Source organism: Solanum stenotomum, chromosome 5 (genome assembly GCF_019186545.1).
Source record: "Solanum stenotomum isolate F172 chromosome 5, ASM1918654v1, whole genome shotgun sequence".
Taxonomy (NCBI): Eukaryota; Viridiplantae; Streptophyta; class Magnoliopsida; order Solanales; family Solanaceae; genus Solanum; species Solanum stenotomum.
Genome location: NC_064286.1, coordinates 10,812,307 through 10,825,032, shown reverse-complemented (window position 1 = coordinate 10,825,032; position 12,726 = coordinate 10,812,307). Strand labels below are relative to the sequence as shown.

The 12,726-nt window shown below is 39.9% G+C and overlaps 1 protein-coding gene across 1 annotated transcript; it reads right to left on the bottom strand.

The window, feature by feature from the left end:
• Nucleotides 1–4,977: 4,977 nt before the first annotated feature.
• On the bottom strand, nucleotides 4,978–12,422 carry LOC125863674 (uncharacterized). The gene is made up of 4 exons (XM_049543712.1): nucleotides 12,219–12,422; nucleotides 5,335–5,575; nucleotides 5,096–5,226; nucleotides 4,978–5,004 (listed from the first exon to the last, which is right to left on the bottom strand). The coding sequence occupies exons 1-4, from the start codon at nucleotides 12,420–12,422 to the stop codon at nucleotides 4,978–4,980; spliced, it is 603 nt and encodes a 200-aa protein (XP_049399669.1).
• Nucleotides 12,423–12,726: the final 304 nt, after the last annotated feature.

Sequence of the window (12,726 nt, the reverse complement as noted above, 5' to 3'; positions counted from 1 at the left end):
AACTCTGAAGCTCAACTGGATCAACGATGCGCTGGATGCTGATCTTGGTTACCTGTGTCTGCATCATAAGAAGATGCAAACCAAATGGTATCAGTACATTGAATGTACGAGTATGTAAGGGAAATTATAAAACAAGACATAAGCTTGAAAGGAACTGAAGAACTTACTTGGCTCAACTGAACTCTACTTAACTAAACTCATTTCAATATAAAGCAGTATAAAACAAGTGCAATATAAAGAAAAGTTGTTTAACACATGTATGTCAACTTTGTGTATTTGGAAATACAATAATACTCTATGTGTATGCAAGATACACTATAACTCTGAAATGTATGTAAAAATACAAATAAACCGTGTATATAAGAATACAAATATTTCTGTGGGAGTTTCTCTAACCGGCAACCATCACGTAAGAGCTATTGTGATGATACAATATTTTGCCTCACACTGCCAGGGTCGTCCTATACCTTGCTGAGGGTATAGAACCTGAATTACTAAGTGGATCCACTAGTCTATGCTAAAAAGCACTAAGAAATCATCTAAAAAGTATGACCTTATTCTACCCATAGTGGCTACATGGTTTATGGGGGCTGTGAGTAGTCTGAACTCTCCCCTATATAGGTGCTCAATACTACTCCCAAAATATGCTACTAGCTCTTATGTTTAAAAACATACTTCTTTTTGTGATTTGAGATAATTGCTCAAAAACTTAGCTCAAATGCTATCTTGGAAATCAAAGTTTCCTCTCTTGCTTAATTGTGAAAGCGTTTACTCTTTTCTGAAAACTAGCTTAAAGGCTCTTTGGAAATCAATGTTTCCTTTTCTTGTTTAAATGTGAAAACATTTTAAACTCTTTGGGAATACATAGTTCCATATACTCTTTGAAGAAAATGAACTTCAATCTTAACTATTTACTCTTTACTCAACTTGAATTTTAAGTCTTAAAACAAAGTTAAAACATTTTTAAAAGACTTTTGGAAGATTCTATGAACTTCTCTTGACTTGGCTCTTAACTTCTCCTGACTTGACTCTTAACTAATCCTTGAATTGAATTATGGATTCAAGGATTGCGATTTGTGATAGGAAAGATCTCATGATGTTTAGGAGTGTTTCTAGATAGTTAAACATGAGAAAAGATCAAGAAATCACTATCTGGAAGCAAGTTCGTGGCGCGGAGATGCATTTAATTACTAGATCGCAAAATAAATTTTGAGGAAGAACGGTCCATGACCACTCTGCGACGCGGAAAAATTTGTCAATCCGGAGGAACAGGTCCGCGACGCGGACCTGGTACCCAAATTTGCCCGACTTGTTCCTTCTTCATTTTCTGACGCCAATTCACCTAAACTCGATTCTTTTTGTAAAATTCTCTTTAGATTCAGATACCCAGTATGTATACACAAGAATATAATCAAACACAACTCTAAAATCGACCTTAAACTCTCAAGAACTCCTCAATCTCATCCCAAATTCAAGAACGAAAGCAATTCAAGAATACAACTCAAGAACATCAACCTCTCAATCTTTTAGGACAAAAATCATACTGGAAGAAACATGTTTGGCGCGTGGGTGAACGAACCCAACATTGTGTGAACTCACATACCTCGTAGGGATCACCCCTTGACGAAATCCACAAGCGATTCTTGAAGATATTGACGATTCTTGCTCCTTCTCCTCTTCTCTAAAACCCTAACTCAATATTGTAAAAGCGTAAACTGAATCCTATCAGTTTAAGCCCCAATTACTTACCAAAAATGAAATTAAGTCATGGGGTATGGAAAAGACCATAATCCCTTTCAAAAATCCGGATTAGACTTTCCTTAATTGAACAACCCTACTTCCAATGTGCATATCTCACTCATACGAACTCAGAATCGAACAAACCCAGCGGCGTTGGAAATATTATTCCAAGATATTTTCTACAATATATTGAAACATACCTAAATCATCTTTTTCTAGAAGTTATGGTCGTTTGAAGTTGACCAAAAACCTAACTTAACATAACAGATTTTCTAGATTTTTATATTCTTTCCAAAAATTACTATTTCCAATTTTTAACTTCTTTCTAGTTACGGGGTGTTACAATATCTCCCCCTTGGTAACATTCATCCTCGAATCAGCTTACTCTTAGTAGGCTAAGGGCGTAACATCAAACATACCGTTTAAACACCCAACAAGCACAATGCAATTACAATATGCCAACTTATAAATAAAATGCCAAGAAAAAGGATTAGTACCTTAATTTGGAACTTCTCCGGGTTCGAAGAGATGTGGATATCTCTTCTTCATATCCTCCTCAACTTCCCAAGTGGCTTCCTCAACAAACTGATTCCTCCAAAGAACTTTGACTGATGCTACCTCCTTTGTTCTCAACTTGCGAACATGACGATCTAGAATCTGGACTGAAATCTCTTCATAAGATAAGCTATCATTGATCCCAATATCTTAAGTTGGTATGATCAATGAAGGATCTCCCATGCACTTCTTCAACATGGAAATATGAAATACCGGAAGGACTGCGGCTAACTCTTGTGGTAGCTCCAACTCATAAGCTACATTACCTACCCTTTTTTATATCCTGTAAGGGCCGATATATCAGGGACTAAGCTTCCCCTCTTACCAAATCTTATAACACCTTTCATGGGTGAAACTTTCAAGTATACCCAATTACCTACTTCAAACTCTAACTCCCTTCTCCTAACATCAGTGTAGGATTTTTGACGACTCAGTGCCGTTTTCAATCTCTTTTCAATGAATTTCATTTTCTCCATAGCTTGATGAACTAAATGTGGTCCTATCAACCCTGCTTCACCAATTTCAAACCATCCAATAGGAGATCTGTATCTTTTCCCATAAAGAGCTTCATATGAAGCCATTTGGATGCTAGCATGGTAACTATTGTTGTAAGCAAACTCAATGAGAGATAGGTGATCATCCCAATTACCCTTGAAATCAATCACACAATCTACCATGATACCTCAAAACACCAACTCCCCCTTGTTCAAAAGCCATCACCTTTTGCTTATGAACACTTGCTTTTAATTCAAGCAATAAAGGATCTTGATCTTGCTTCTCTTCTACTTCTGACACTAATGATGATTCAGCCTCATTCATCACCACTACTCCTCCTTTTGTGGAATCCATTAGTCGAACTCCTAGTCGTGCAAGTCTATGTACCTCTTTTACTAAATTTTTCTTATCTTCCTCAAAATGGGCGGTACTACCCATAGATAACCTGCTCAAGGCATCATCAACAACATTAGCCTTACCTGGGTGATAAAAAATACTCATGTCATAATCCTTGAGTAATTCTAACCACCTCCTTTGTCTGAGATTAAGCTCTTTCTGAGTAAACACATACTAAAGACTCTTATGATCGGTGAACACATCTACATGAACACCATAAATATAATGGAGACATATTTTTCAAAGCAAAAACTACGGCAGCCAACTCTAGATCATATGTTGGGTAGTTTCTCTCATGAACTTTCAACTGTCTGGAAACATAAGCTATAACTTTGTCATTCTGCATTAACACAGAACCTAAACCAACTCTAGACGCATCACAATAAACGACAAAACCTTGAGTACTTTCTGGTAAGATCAACACTGGGGCAGTAGTCAACCTCTTCTTCAATTCCCGAAAGCTTTTCTCACAAGCTTTAAACCATTGAAACTTCACTATTTTCTGAGTTAACTTGGTCAAAGGGGATGAAATAGATGAGAACCCCTCTACGAACCTTCTATAATAGCAAGCCAAACCCAAGAAACTCCTAATATCGGTGGGAGATATGGGTCTAGGTCAATTCTGCACTGCCTCTATTTTTTGAGTATCAACTTTAATTCCCTCTCCAGACACAATGTGGACTAAGTATGCCACAGATTCAAGCCAAAACTCACACTTAGAGAACTTGACAACAACTCTTTATCCTTTAGAGTTTGGAGAACTATTCTGAAATGACTAGCATGATCTTTTTCATTCCTCGAATAGACTAGTATCTCATCAATGAAGATAATAACCAACATATCTAAATAAGGCTTGAATACTCTATTCATAAGGTCCATGAATGATGCAGGCGCATTGGTCAAACCAAAGGACATAACCAGAAACTCATAATGACCATAACATGTCCTAAATGTTGCCGTTGGAATATCACATTCCCTTAGTCTTAACTGATGGTAGCCAGATCTGAGGTCTATCTTAGTAAAACCCTGAAGCTGGTAAAAAAGATCATCAATTCTCGGAAGATGATACTTATTCTTGATGGTAACCTTGTTCAACTGACGATAATATATACACATCCTAAGGGAACCATCCTTCTTCCTCACAAATAAGATCAGAGCTCCCTAAGGTGAGACACTTGGTCGAATAAAACCCTTCTCTAGGAGATCTTTCAACTACTCCTTCAACTCTTTTAACTCTGCTGGAGCCATTTTATATGGGAGAATAGATATAGGATGAGTATCTGGAAGAAAAAAATATACTGAAGTTTATTTCTCTCTCAGGAGGGACTCTGGGAAGATCATCTCGAAAGACTTATGGAAACTCTTTTACTAGTGGAACTAACTGAATAAGAAGTATCTCAACACTAAAGTCATTAAATCAGACTAAGTGATAGACACACCCCTTGGAAACTAACTTTCTCGCCTTAAGGTACGAAATAAAATGACCCTTAGGCACTACTGAACTGCTTTTCCACTATATAACTGGCTCATTTGGAAACTGAAACTTGACAACTCGAGTTCTACAATCAACTAAGACATAACATGCATAAAGTCAATCCATACCAAGAATGACATCAAAATCTACCATGTATAACTCAATTAAATCAGTCATGGTACTTTTGTGATTGATAGAAAAGGGACAATCACGATAAATTTTCTCTGCTAGAATAGACTCACTAATAGGTGTAGAAACACTGAAGGGCTCACTAAGTTGCTCAGGAAGAACATTAAAATTCATCGCAACATACGCAGTTACAAAGCATAAACTAGCTCCTGGGTCTAGCAAAACATAAACATTAAAGTTAAAGACTTGGATCATACCAGTGACAACATCTGGCGAATCCTCTTGCTCTTGGCGACTCTTGATAACAAACAAATTGTTTCCTCCTCCGCCTGCCCCTGAAGTAGCTCCTATAGATTCAGCTATGGCTGGTGGAGTAACTGAAGAAGACTGGGCTATATTGCCCCCATTATCGTTACCCTGCTTGTTCTTTGGACACTCTCACATAAAATGACCATTCTAGCCACACTTGAAGCAACCAGTGGAGCCATCACGACACATTCCTGAGTGGTTCCTACCAAGCTTAGCACATGCATGAATCTTAGTACCCCCTTGTGCCATACAACTTTGCGACTGTGCATGTCTAGCTCTAAAGTTTTGGGAATTTTGACTATTGTAGTCACTTTTGTTCTTTGGTGCAGGTGCACCAGCAGATGATGGAGCAGGTCCCTGTTGCTTTTGCTGAAAGGACGAATGGGTCACATTATTCCTTTGCTGCCCGGACTCATTTCCTATCTTTGCTTTTTTGTTTCTAAACTCCTCCCTATCCTTCAGCTTCTCTTCCTCAACCTACGACACATAGACCATCAACCTTAATATATTTATGTCCCATATTAGCATGGTTGGCTTACTGTTACGCCCCGAAGCTACCCCAGGGCACGGACACAGGACCTAACCCTGCTGGCATGACATGAGCATACTATGATAACAAAACTGATGCGAAAACTTAAATATCGTAATAATGAAAGTGATGGGGAATACCCATTTACTAAAACTGAATATATCAAATCTGAGACTTTAATACAAAAGAAATATCAAACTCAACTACTAAGTTGAATCTACTATGTCTGAAATGAGCCTCTAAACTGACTAGAAATGTTGGGACATTGCCCAACTAGATCTAGCAAAACTGAAACTAAAGACTAAAAACGATAAAGATAAATATGTCGCTAGTCCTCGAAGAATGAGGACTCACCACTGATGCTGCTGAAGTGAAGATCAGGAACCAATCTATGCGTGATCTGACTATTAAGGACCTGAACCTCCATCACGAGAAGATGTAGCACAATGTATGCGTTAGTACTTGATAGGCACTGAGCATATAGAATGAAGTAAAGTTGAAATAAACATATAACTGAACAAATAATAAAGCAAGAGTATGATCTGAACATGATATAAATATTGAATATTGAGCTAAGTAAATGCAATGACCAATTTATAACATGTTGAACACTGAATGTACTGAAATGTGGTCAATGCACTGGAGTCTGGCTGAGCTATAGAAGCTACAAATAACCGATAATAAATTACATGAGCGAAATGTGGAGTGCGATGTATACGCCCCATTGAGAGGATCCAATATACCTGACCAAAGGTATAGAGGCATGCTGGTGTGATCACTAAAATGATGCCCACAGAGGGGACTTACAACCTACGTGACTCGTAGTTTTGGGACTATATGGGTGACTGACCCTAGTCCAACTTGGTATTAAGATACTGCCAATAGATTAAATGATCAACACATTATGACTGAATTTCTATATTATACTAGATAGCACAAACTGACATGCAAACTGAGAATGCGCAATAATGTACTGATAATGACACATTCAAAATTGAGGCATATATATTTGAAATGACTGAAATATCTGACCTAGCATGTGTAATTCAAGAACTAAAGAAATACATAGCTAGGGTTCTGAAATTCATGCAAGAAACGAAGTAATAACATGATAATCTGATTTGGAACAGGTAAATAACTAATTCATGATAATCTGTTCAAGTTCTAGAAACCCTAAGTCTATTCATGGTGAGGGAATCAAGAATCCGAGTGAAATCTAGGGACCTAATGGGCGAAAGGAGCCTACTAGTGAAATCCCACATAACTGGTGATGATTTCCATGGAGAAATCTTTCGATTTCGGGGATGGAACTGAAGGAAACTTGTTGTGTTCTTAAACTGGGGTTGCTCGCCTCTTTTTCTTCTTACGCTTTTAAATTTTCTAAGTTTGGATTTATGGTTTGACTTAGGTAAGTTCTAGTTATGTTTCTAGGCTAAAGCTAACCAAAACCATGTAGTTTAGGTGCCTAACGAAATAGGAAAAGACTGAAAGATCCCTGACTTAAGCAGCTGACGGGCTGACCACGACCCCTTCCATGGATCGTGTGAGGGACCACGGACCGTGAAGGTCTCCATGGTCCTCACTTGGTCTGGTGGTCTGAGGGTCCATCTTCACTGACCCTCCCACGGCCCGTGTGAAGGACTACCAACCGTAAAGGTCCTCGTGGTCTTCACTCTAGCGTGGGAGTCTAAGGGACTAGCTAGGGGGATACTGGTTAGGCTTTCACGGACGCTTTCATGACCCGTCTTCAGGACCACGGACCGTGAAAGTCCCCGTGTTCCTTACTTGGATGATGGGTGTCTAAGAGCTAGGCTAGGGGATCTACTGCCTAGACGTCACGGACATCACCACTGCCCATCGTCAAGACCACGGCCCATGAAGGTGCCTGTGGTCTGATGTCTGTGCCTGCTGAAGTCTAAGTCCTGACCACGGGCAGGTCAACGGACTGTAGACCCTATCACGGTTTGTGAAACCTACCGTGGTTCACTAGTGCAGGTAATTTTCTGTAATTTGTTTCTCGGTCTAGTTTTCGAGGTGTTACAATATCTCCCCCTTGGGAACATTCGTCCTCCAATGAAGGTTAAACTAGCTGAAATGGAGGGAAGGAACTACAACCCTACCACTTAACACTGAAGCCTGATTTCTAACTGAACTAAGTTCCAAGAACAAGCAAATACGCTGAAAATGCAAGTACAAACTGAAGGAACATGATGCTAAGACTGAATTTAAGCATGAATGACTGAAAAACTAAAGAGGAACTAGTACCTCAAGTTGGAGTGGAATCGGAAGGAAAGAGGTGAGGATACTTGGCCTTCATGGCTGCTTCTGCTTCCCAACTAGCTCCCTCTACGGACTGACTCCTCCACAAAACCTTGACTGAAGTGACTTTTTTATTCCTCAACCTTCGAACCTGACGATCAAGGATTTCAACTGGTACCTCTTCAAAAGTGAGACTATCCTTCACAGCCACACTTTCCAAAGGCACAATAGATGCTGGATCACCCACACACTTCTTCAACAACGAAATGTGAAAACTGGATGCACTAGTTCTAGTTCTGTTGGCAACTTTAACTCATAAGCCACTTTACTAATCCTTTTCAAGATCTTGTAAGGGCCTACATATCTAGGACTGATCTTTCCCTTCTTGACAATCCTCATCACCCCTATCATAGGCGACATTTTCAGGAAAACCTATCATCAACTTGGAACTCTAGTTCCCTTTTCCTTACATCTGCATAAGATTTCTGGCGACTCTAGGTTGTATTGAGTCTATCTCTAATGAGTTGCACTTTCTCCATAGCATCATGGACTGAATCTGGTCTTAACAAGGCTGCTTTACCTACTTCAAACCAACCGACTGGAGATCTACATCTGCGCCCATACAATGCTTCATAAGGGGCCATCTGAATGTTGGAATGGTAAATATTATTGTAGGCGAACTCAATAAGAGGAAGGTGATCATCCCAACTACCCTTGAAGTCGATCACACAAGATCTCAACATGTCCTCTAAGGTTTGAATGGTACGCTCTGCCTAGCCATCCGTCTGCGGATGAAATGTTGTGCTAAGGTTAACCTAAGTATGAAGACCTTTCTGAAATAATTTCCAGAAATGAGAGGTAAACTGAGGACCTCTATCTGAGATGATAGACAAAGGAACCCCATGCAACCTCACAATCTTATTAATGTAAAGCTTGGAGTAGTCCTCCGCTGAATCTGTAGTCTTGATCGCTAAAAAGCGTGAAAACTTTGTAACTCTATCATGTATCACCCAAATGGAGTCATGTTGTCTACGAGTATGAGGTAAACCTATGATGAAGTCCATGTTGATCACTTCCCACTTCCAAGTAGGAATCTCAATTTCTTGAGTCATACCTCCTGGTTTCTGATGTTCTACCTTGACTTGCTGGCAATTAGGGCACTTACCCATGAAATTCGCTATATCCCTTTTCATTCCATTCCACCAATAGACTTCCCGTAGACCACGGTACATCTTAGTGGTGCTTGGATGAATAGAATATCTAGAGTTATGGGCTTCTGCAAGAATCTGATGTCTCAACTCACCCACCTTATGAACACATAACCGACCCTGATAGTGAAACACGCCATCTCCCCCTTAGGAGAAAAGCTTCACCCTCTACTGGTGGATTGCACCCTTTAGCTCAAGTAATATTGGATCACTGTCTTGCTTTTCCTTAACTTCCACTAGCAACGAAGATTCTACCCCATTCTGAACCATTACACCACCATCAGATATGCTCATAAGATGAACTCCTAGGCAAACAAGTCTGTGAACATCTCTTGCTAGTTTATTTCTTTCTTTCTCAACATGTGTTACACCACCCATAAATAGTCTGCTAAGAGCATCTGCTACTACACTGGCATTACCAGGATGGTAATGCACACTTATATCATAATCTTTGAGGAACTCTAGCCATCTTCTCTAACGAAGATTTAACTCTTTCTGGGTGAACACATACTGAAGGCTCTAATGGTTTGTGAACGCATCTACGTGAACACCATACAAGTAATGTCTCCAAATCTTTAGTGCGAACACCACTGCTGCAAGCTCTAGGTCATGAGTCGGATAGTTCTTCTCATGCACCCTAAGTTGTCTAGAAGTATAAGCTATAACCTTACCTCGCTGCATCAACACACAACCTAGGCCGATTCTGAAAGCATCACAATATATAACATAACTATCTGACTCCTCTGGTAGAGTCAAAACAGGAGCTGTAGTCAACCTAGTTTTTAATTCTGCAAAGCTTTTCTCACAATCATCTGACTATTGAAACTTGACTTTCTTCTAAGTCAACTTAGTCAATGGAGAGGCTATGGATGAGAATCCTTCCACGAACCTTCTATAATAACCCACTAGACCTAAGAAACTTCTGATATCTGTAGGAGAGGTAGGTTTGGGCCATTGTTTCGCTGAGTCTATTTCCAAGAATCAACTCGAATCCCTTTGCTAGACACTATATGCCCAAGGAAAGCAACTGACTGCAACCAGAATTCACATTTGCTAAACTTAGCGAATAACTGGTGATCCTTTGAGAGTTTGCAGAACAACCCTCAAATGACTCACATGTTCTTTTTCATTCCTAGAATAATTAAGGATATCATCGATAAAGACGATAACGAACAAGCCCAAATACTTTGAACACTCTGTTCATCAAATCCATGAAAGCTTCAGGAGCATTGGTTAGTCCAAATGATATTACTACAAATTCATAATGACCATACTGAGTTCTGAAGGCTGTCTTCGGAATGTCACTATCTCTGACCATAAGCTGATGATAACCAGATCTGAAGTCTATCTTTGAGAAATGATTAGCATTCTGAAGTTGGTCAAACAAGTCATCAATCTTGGGAATGGGATACTTATTCTTGATTGTGACCTTGTTCAACTACCTATAGTCAATGCACATTCTGAGAGAACCATATTTCTTCTTTACAAACAACACTGGTGCACCCCATAGCGAAATACTAGGTCTGATAAAGCCCTTATCTAGAAGGTCTTTCAACTGCTCTTTTAATTTCTTAAGCTCAGCTAAAGCCATTCTATAAGGAGGAGTAGAGATAAGCTGGGTATCCGAAAGGAGATAAATTCCAAAGTTGATTTCCCTTTCATGAGGAACTCCGGGAAGATCTTACGGAAACACTTTTGGGAACTCATTGACTACTAAAACTGACTCAAGAGTTGGGGTTTCAGAACTTGAATCCTTAACCTGAACTAGATGATAGAGATACCCCTTAGAAATCATTTTTCTGGCCTTAAGGTAAGAAATGAACCGACCCATAGGAGCTAAGCTACTACCCTTCCATTCTAAGATTGGTTCGTCTGGAAACTGGATACGAACAATCCTAGTTATACAATCGACTGAGGCATAGAAAGAATGTAACCAATCCATGCCTAGAATGATATCAAAGTCTACCATTTCTAACTCTACAAGGTCTGCTGAGGTGACGTCCTGAGAGACTATAACAAGGGAATTTCTGTATACACGTTTAGCTATGACTGGTTCACTGATTGAAGTAGAGACTAAGAAGGGTTCTGAGAGAGTTTCAGGACTAACATTGAATTTGACCGCTATATAAGGAGTTACAAAAGACAAAGTAGCCCCTGGCTCTAACAATGCATAAACCTCAAGATCAAAGACTCGTAACGTACCAGTGAATACATCAAGAGAATCTTCCTGATCCTGGCGAGCTTGAAGAGCATACAACCTGTTTTGGCATTGATCGCCACCTGTACCAGATGTGTTACCCTGCTGAGTCGGGAGACCTACTGGTGAAGCTGAAGTTGTGGACTGAGCTCTAACATTATTACCTCATTGACCCTGTCTAGAAGGACAATCCTTTAACCTGTGACCAGACTGACTACACCCAAAGCATCATTTCTTTCCTTCAAGACACTCACCCGGATGGTTCTTATTACATTTCAGACAAGTTGGGTAGGTTCTGGTGCCTGAAACACTTCCTTGAGACTTAGAGCCTGATGCCCGACCTTTTTTATTTTGTCTGAACTTGGAGGATGGAACACTAGCTGATGAAGGTGCTGGAGTCAAAGGCTTCTGCTGAAATTGTGAGCGATTTCCACCGCCCGATTTTTGTTGAGAATATTCATAGTTGCCTGTCCTAGCTTTCTTACTCTCCTTAGCATGTTCCCTAAGCTTATCACCCTCAACCTGCTAAGCATGAGTCATGAGCCTAGAGATGCTCATGTTTTTCAGCAACATAGCATTCCTGCACTCTGTCTTCGCCAAGTCTGACACTCCATAAAGAAACTTATTCATCTGGGCCGTGGAATCAGCAACCATGTGAGGAGCATACCTAGAGGGTTGGGTGAACTTGATCCCATACTCTTGGACATTCATATATCCCTGCCTCAAATTCATGAACAACTGAGCTTTTTCTTCTCTCAACTCCCTTGGGAAAAACCTATCCAGAAAGGTCTCACTATAGCAATCCCAAGTGATAGGAGTTGCATTCGTACCCCTGTTCTCCTTCCACTGAGTATACCAGATATGAGCTACATCCTTAAGTTGATACGATGCCAACTCAACCCGGTCATTTCTAGTTATCTACATTACTTCAAAGATCTTCTTGACCTCATCAATGATGTTTTGCAGATCTTCTCCGACTTGCGATCCTAAGAACTCTAGCGGATTCATCCTAACAAAATCTCGGATTCTAGCGGTAGCTGACCCAACATTAACATTTTCCTGAACTAGAGCTCGCTGATTGTTCTGGTTGTCCACACTCTGCGCCAACATCTGAATAGCGTTCCTGAACATTGCATTCGAAACTTCTTAATCTAGGACTGGAGGAGATGTGTTTGCGTTCCTAGCATTCGCAATCCTGGCGTTAGCTCTATGAGGAGGCATGATCTAAAACGTAAAACATCGAGTTAGAACGGAATTAGATCATACCTTACGCACGATAAGAGTAATAAGAAAATAAAGATTTTTCCTAAAAAACTTTGTAGCCTCCCTCTCATTAGATGTGGTGCACTTCACACCCATGAAAAAAACTCTACTTAGTGTGGCTTTTCAGACATCCTAAGACTCTTAAACCTAGTACTCTGATACCAAGTTTGTC

What these genes read in the sequence shown, in the direction of transcription:
- LOC125863674 (XM_049543712.1), bottom strand. Translation starts at nt 12,422, where the DNA reads ATGTTCAGGAACGCTATTCAGATGTTGGCGCAGAGTGTGGACAACCAG. An exon ending in AGGTCAAGAAGATCTTTGAA is followed by an intron (nt 5,576 to 12,218) that starts GTAATGTAGATA and finishes TATGTGTCGTAG; the next exon opens with GTTGAGGAAGAGAAGCTGAA. An exon ending in GAGGAGGAAACAATTTGTTT is followed by an intron (nt 5,005 to 5,095) that starts GTTATCAAGAGT and finishes ATGTTTTGCTAG; the next exon opens with ACCCAGGAGCTAGTTTATGC.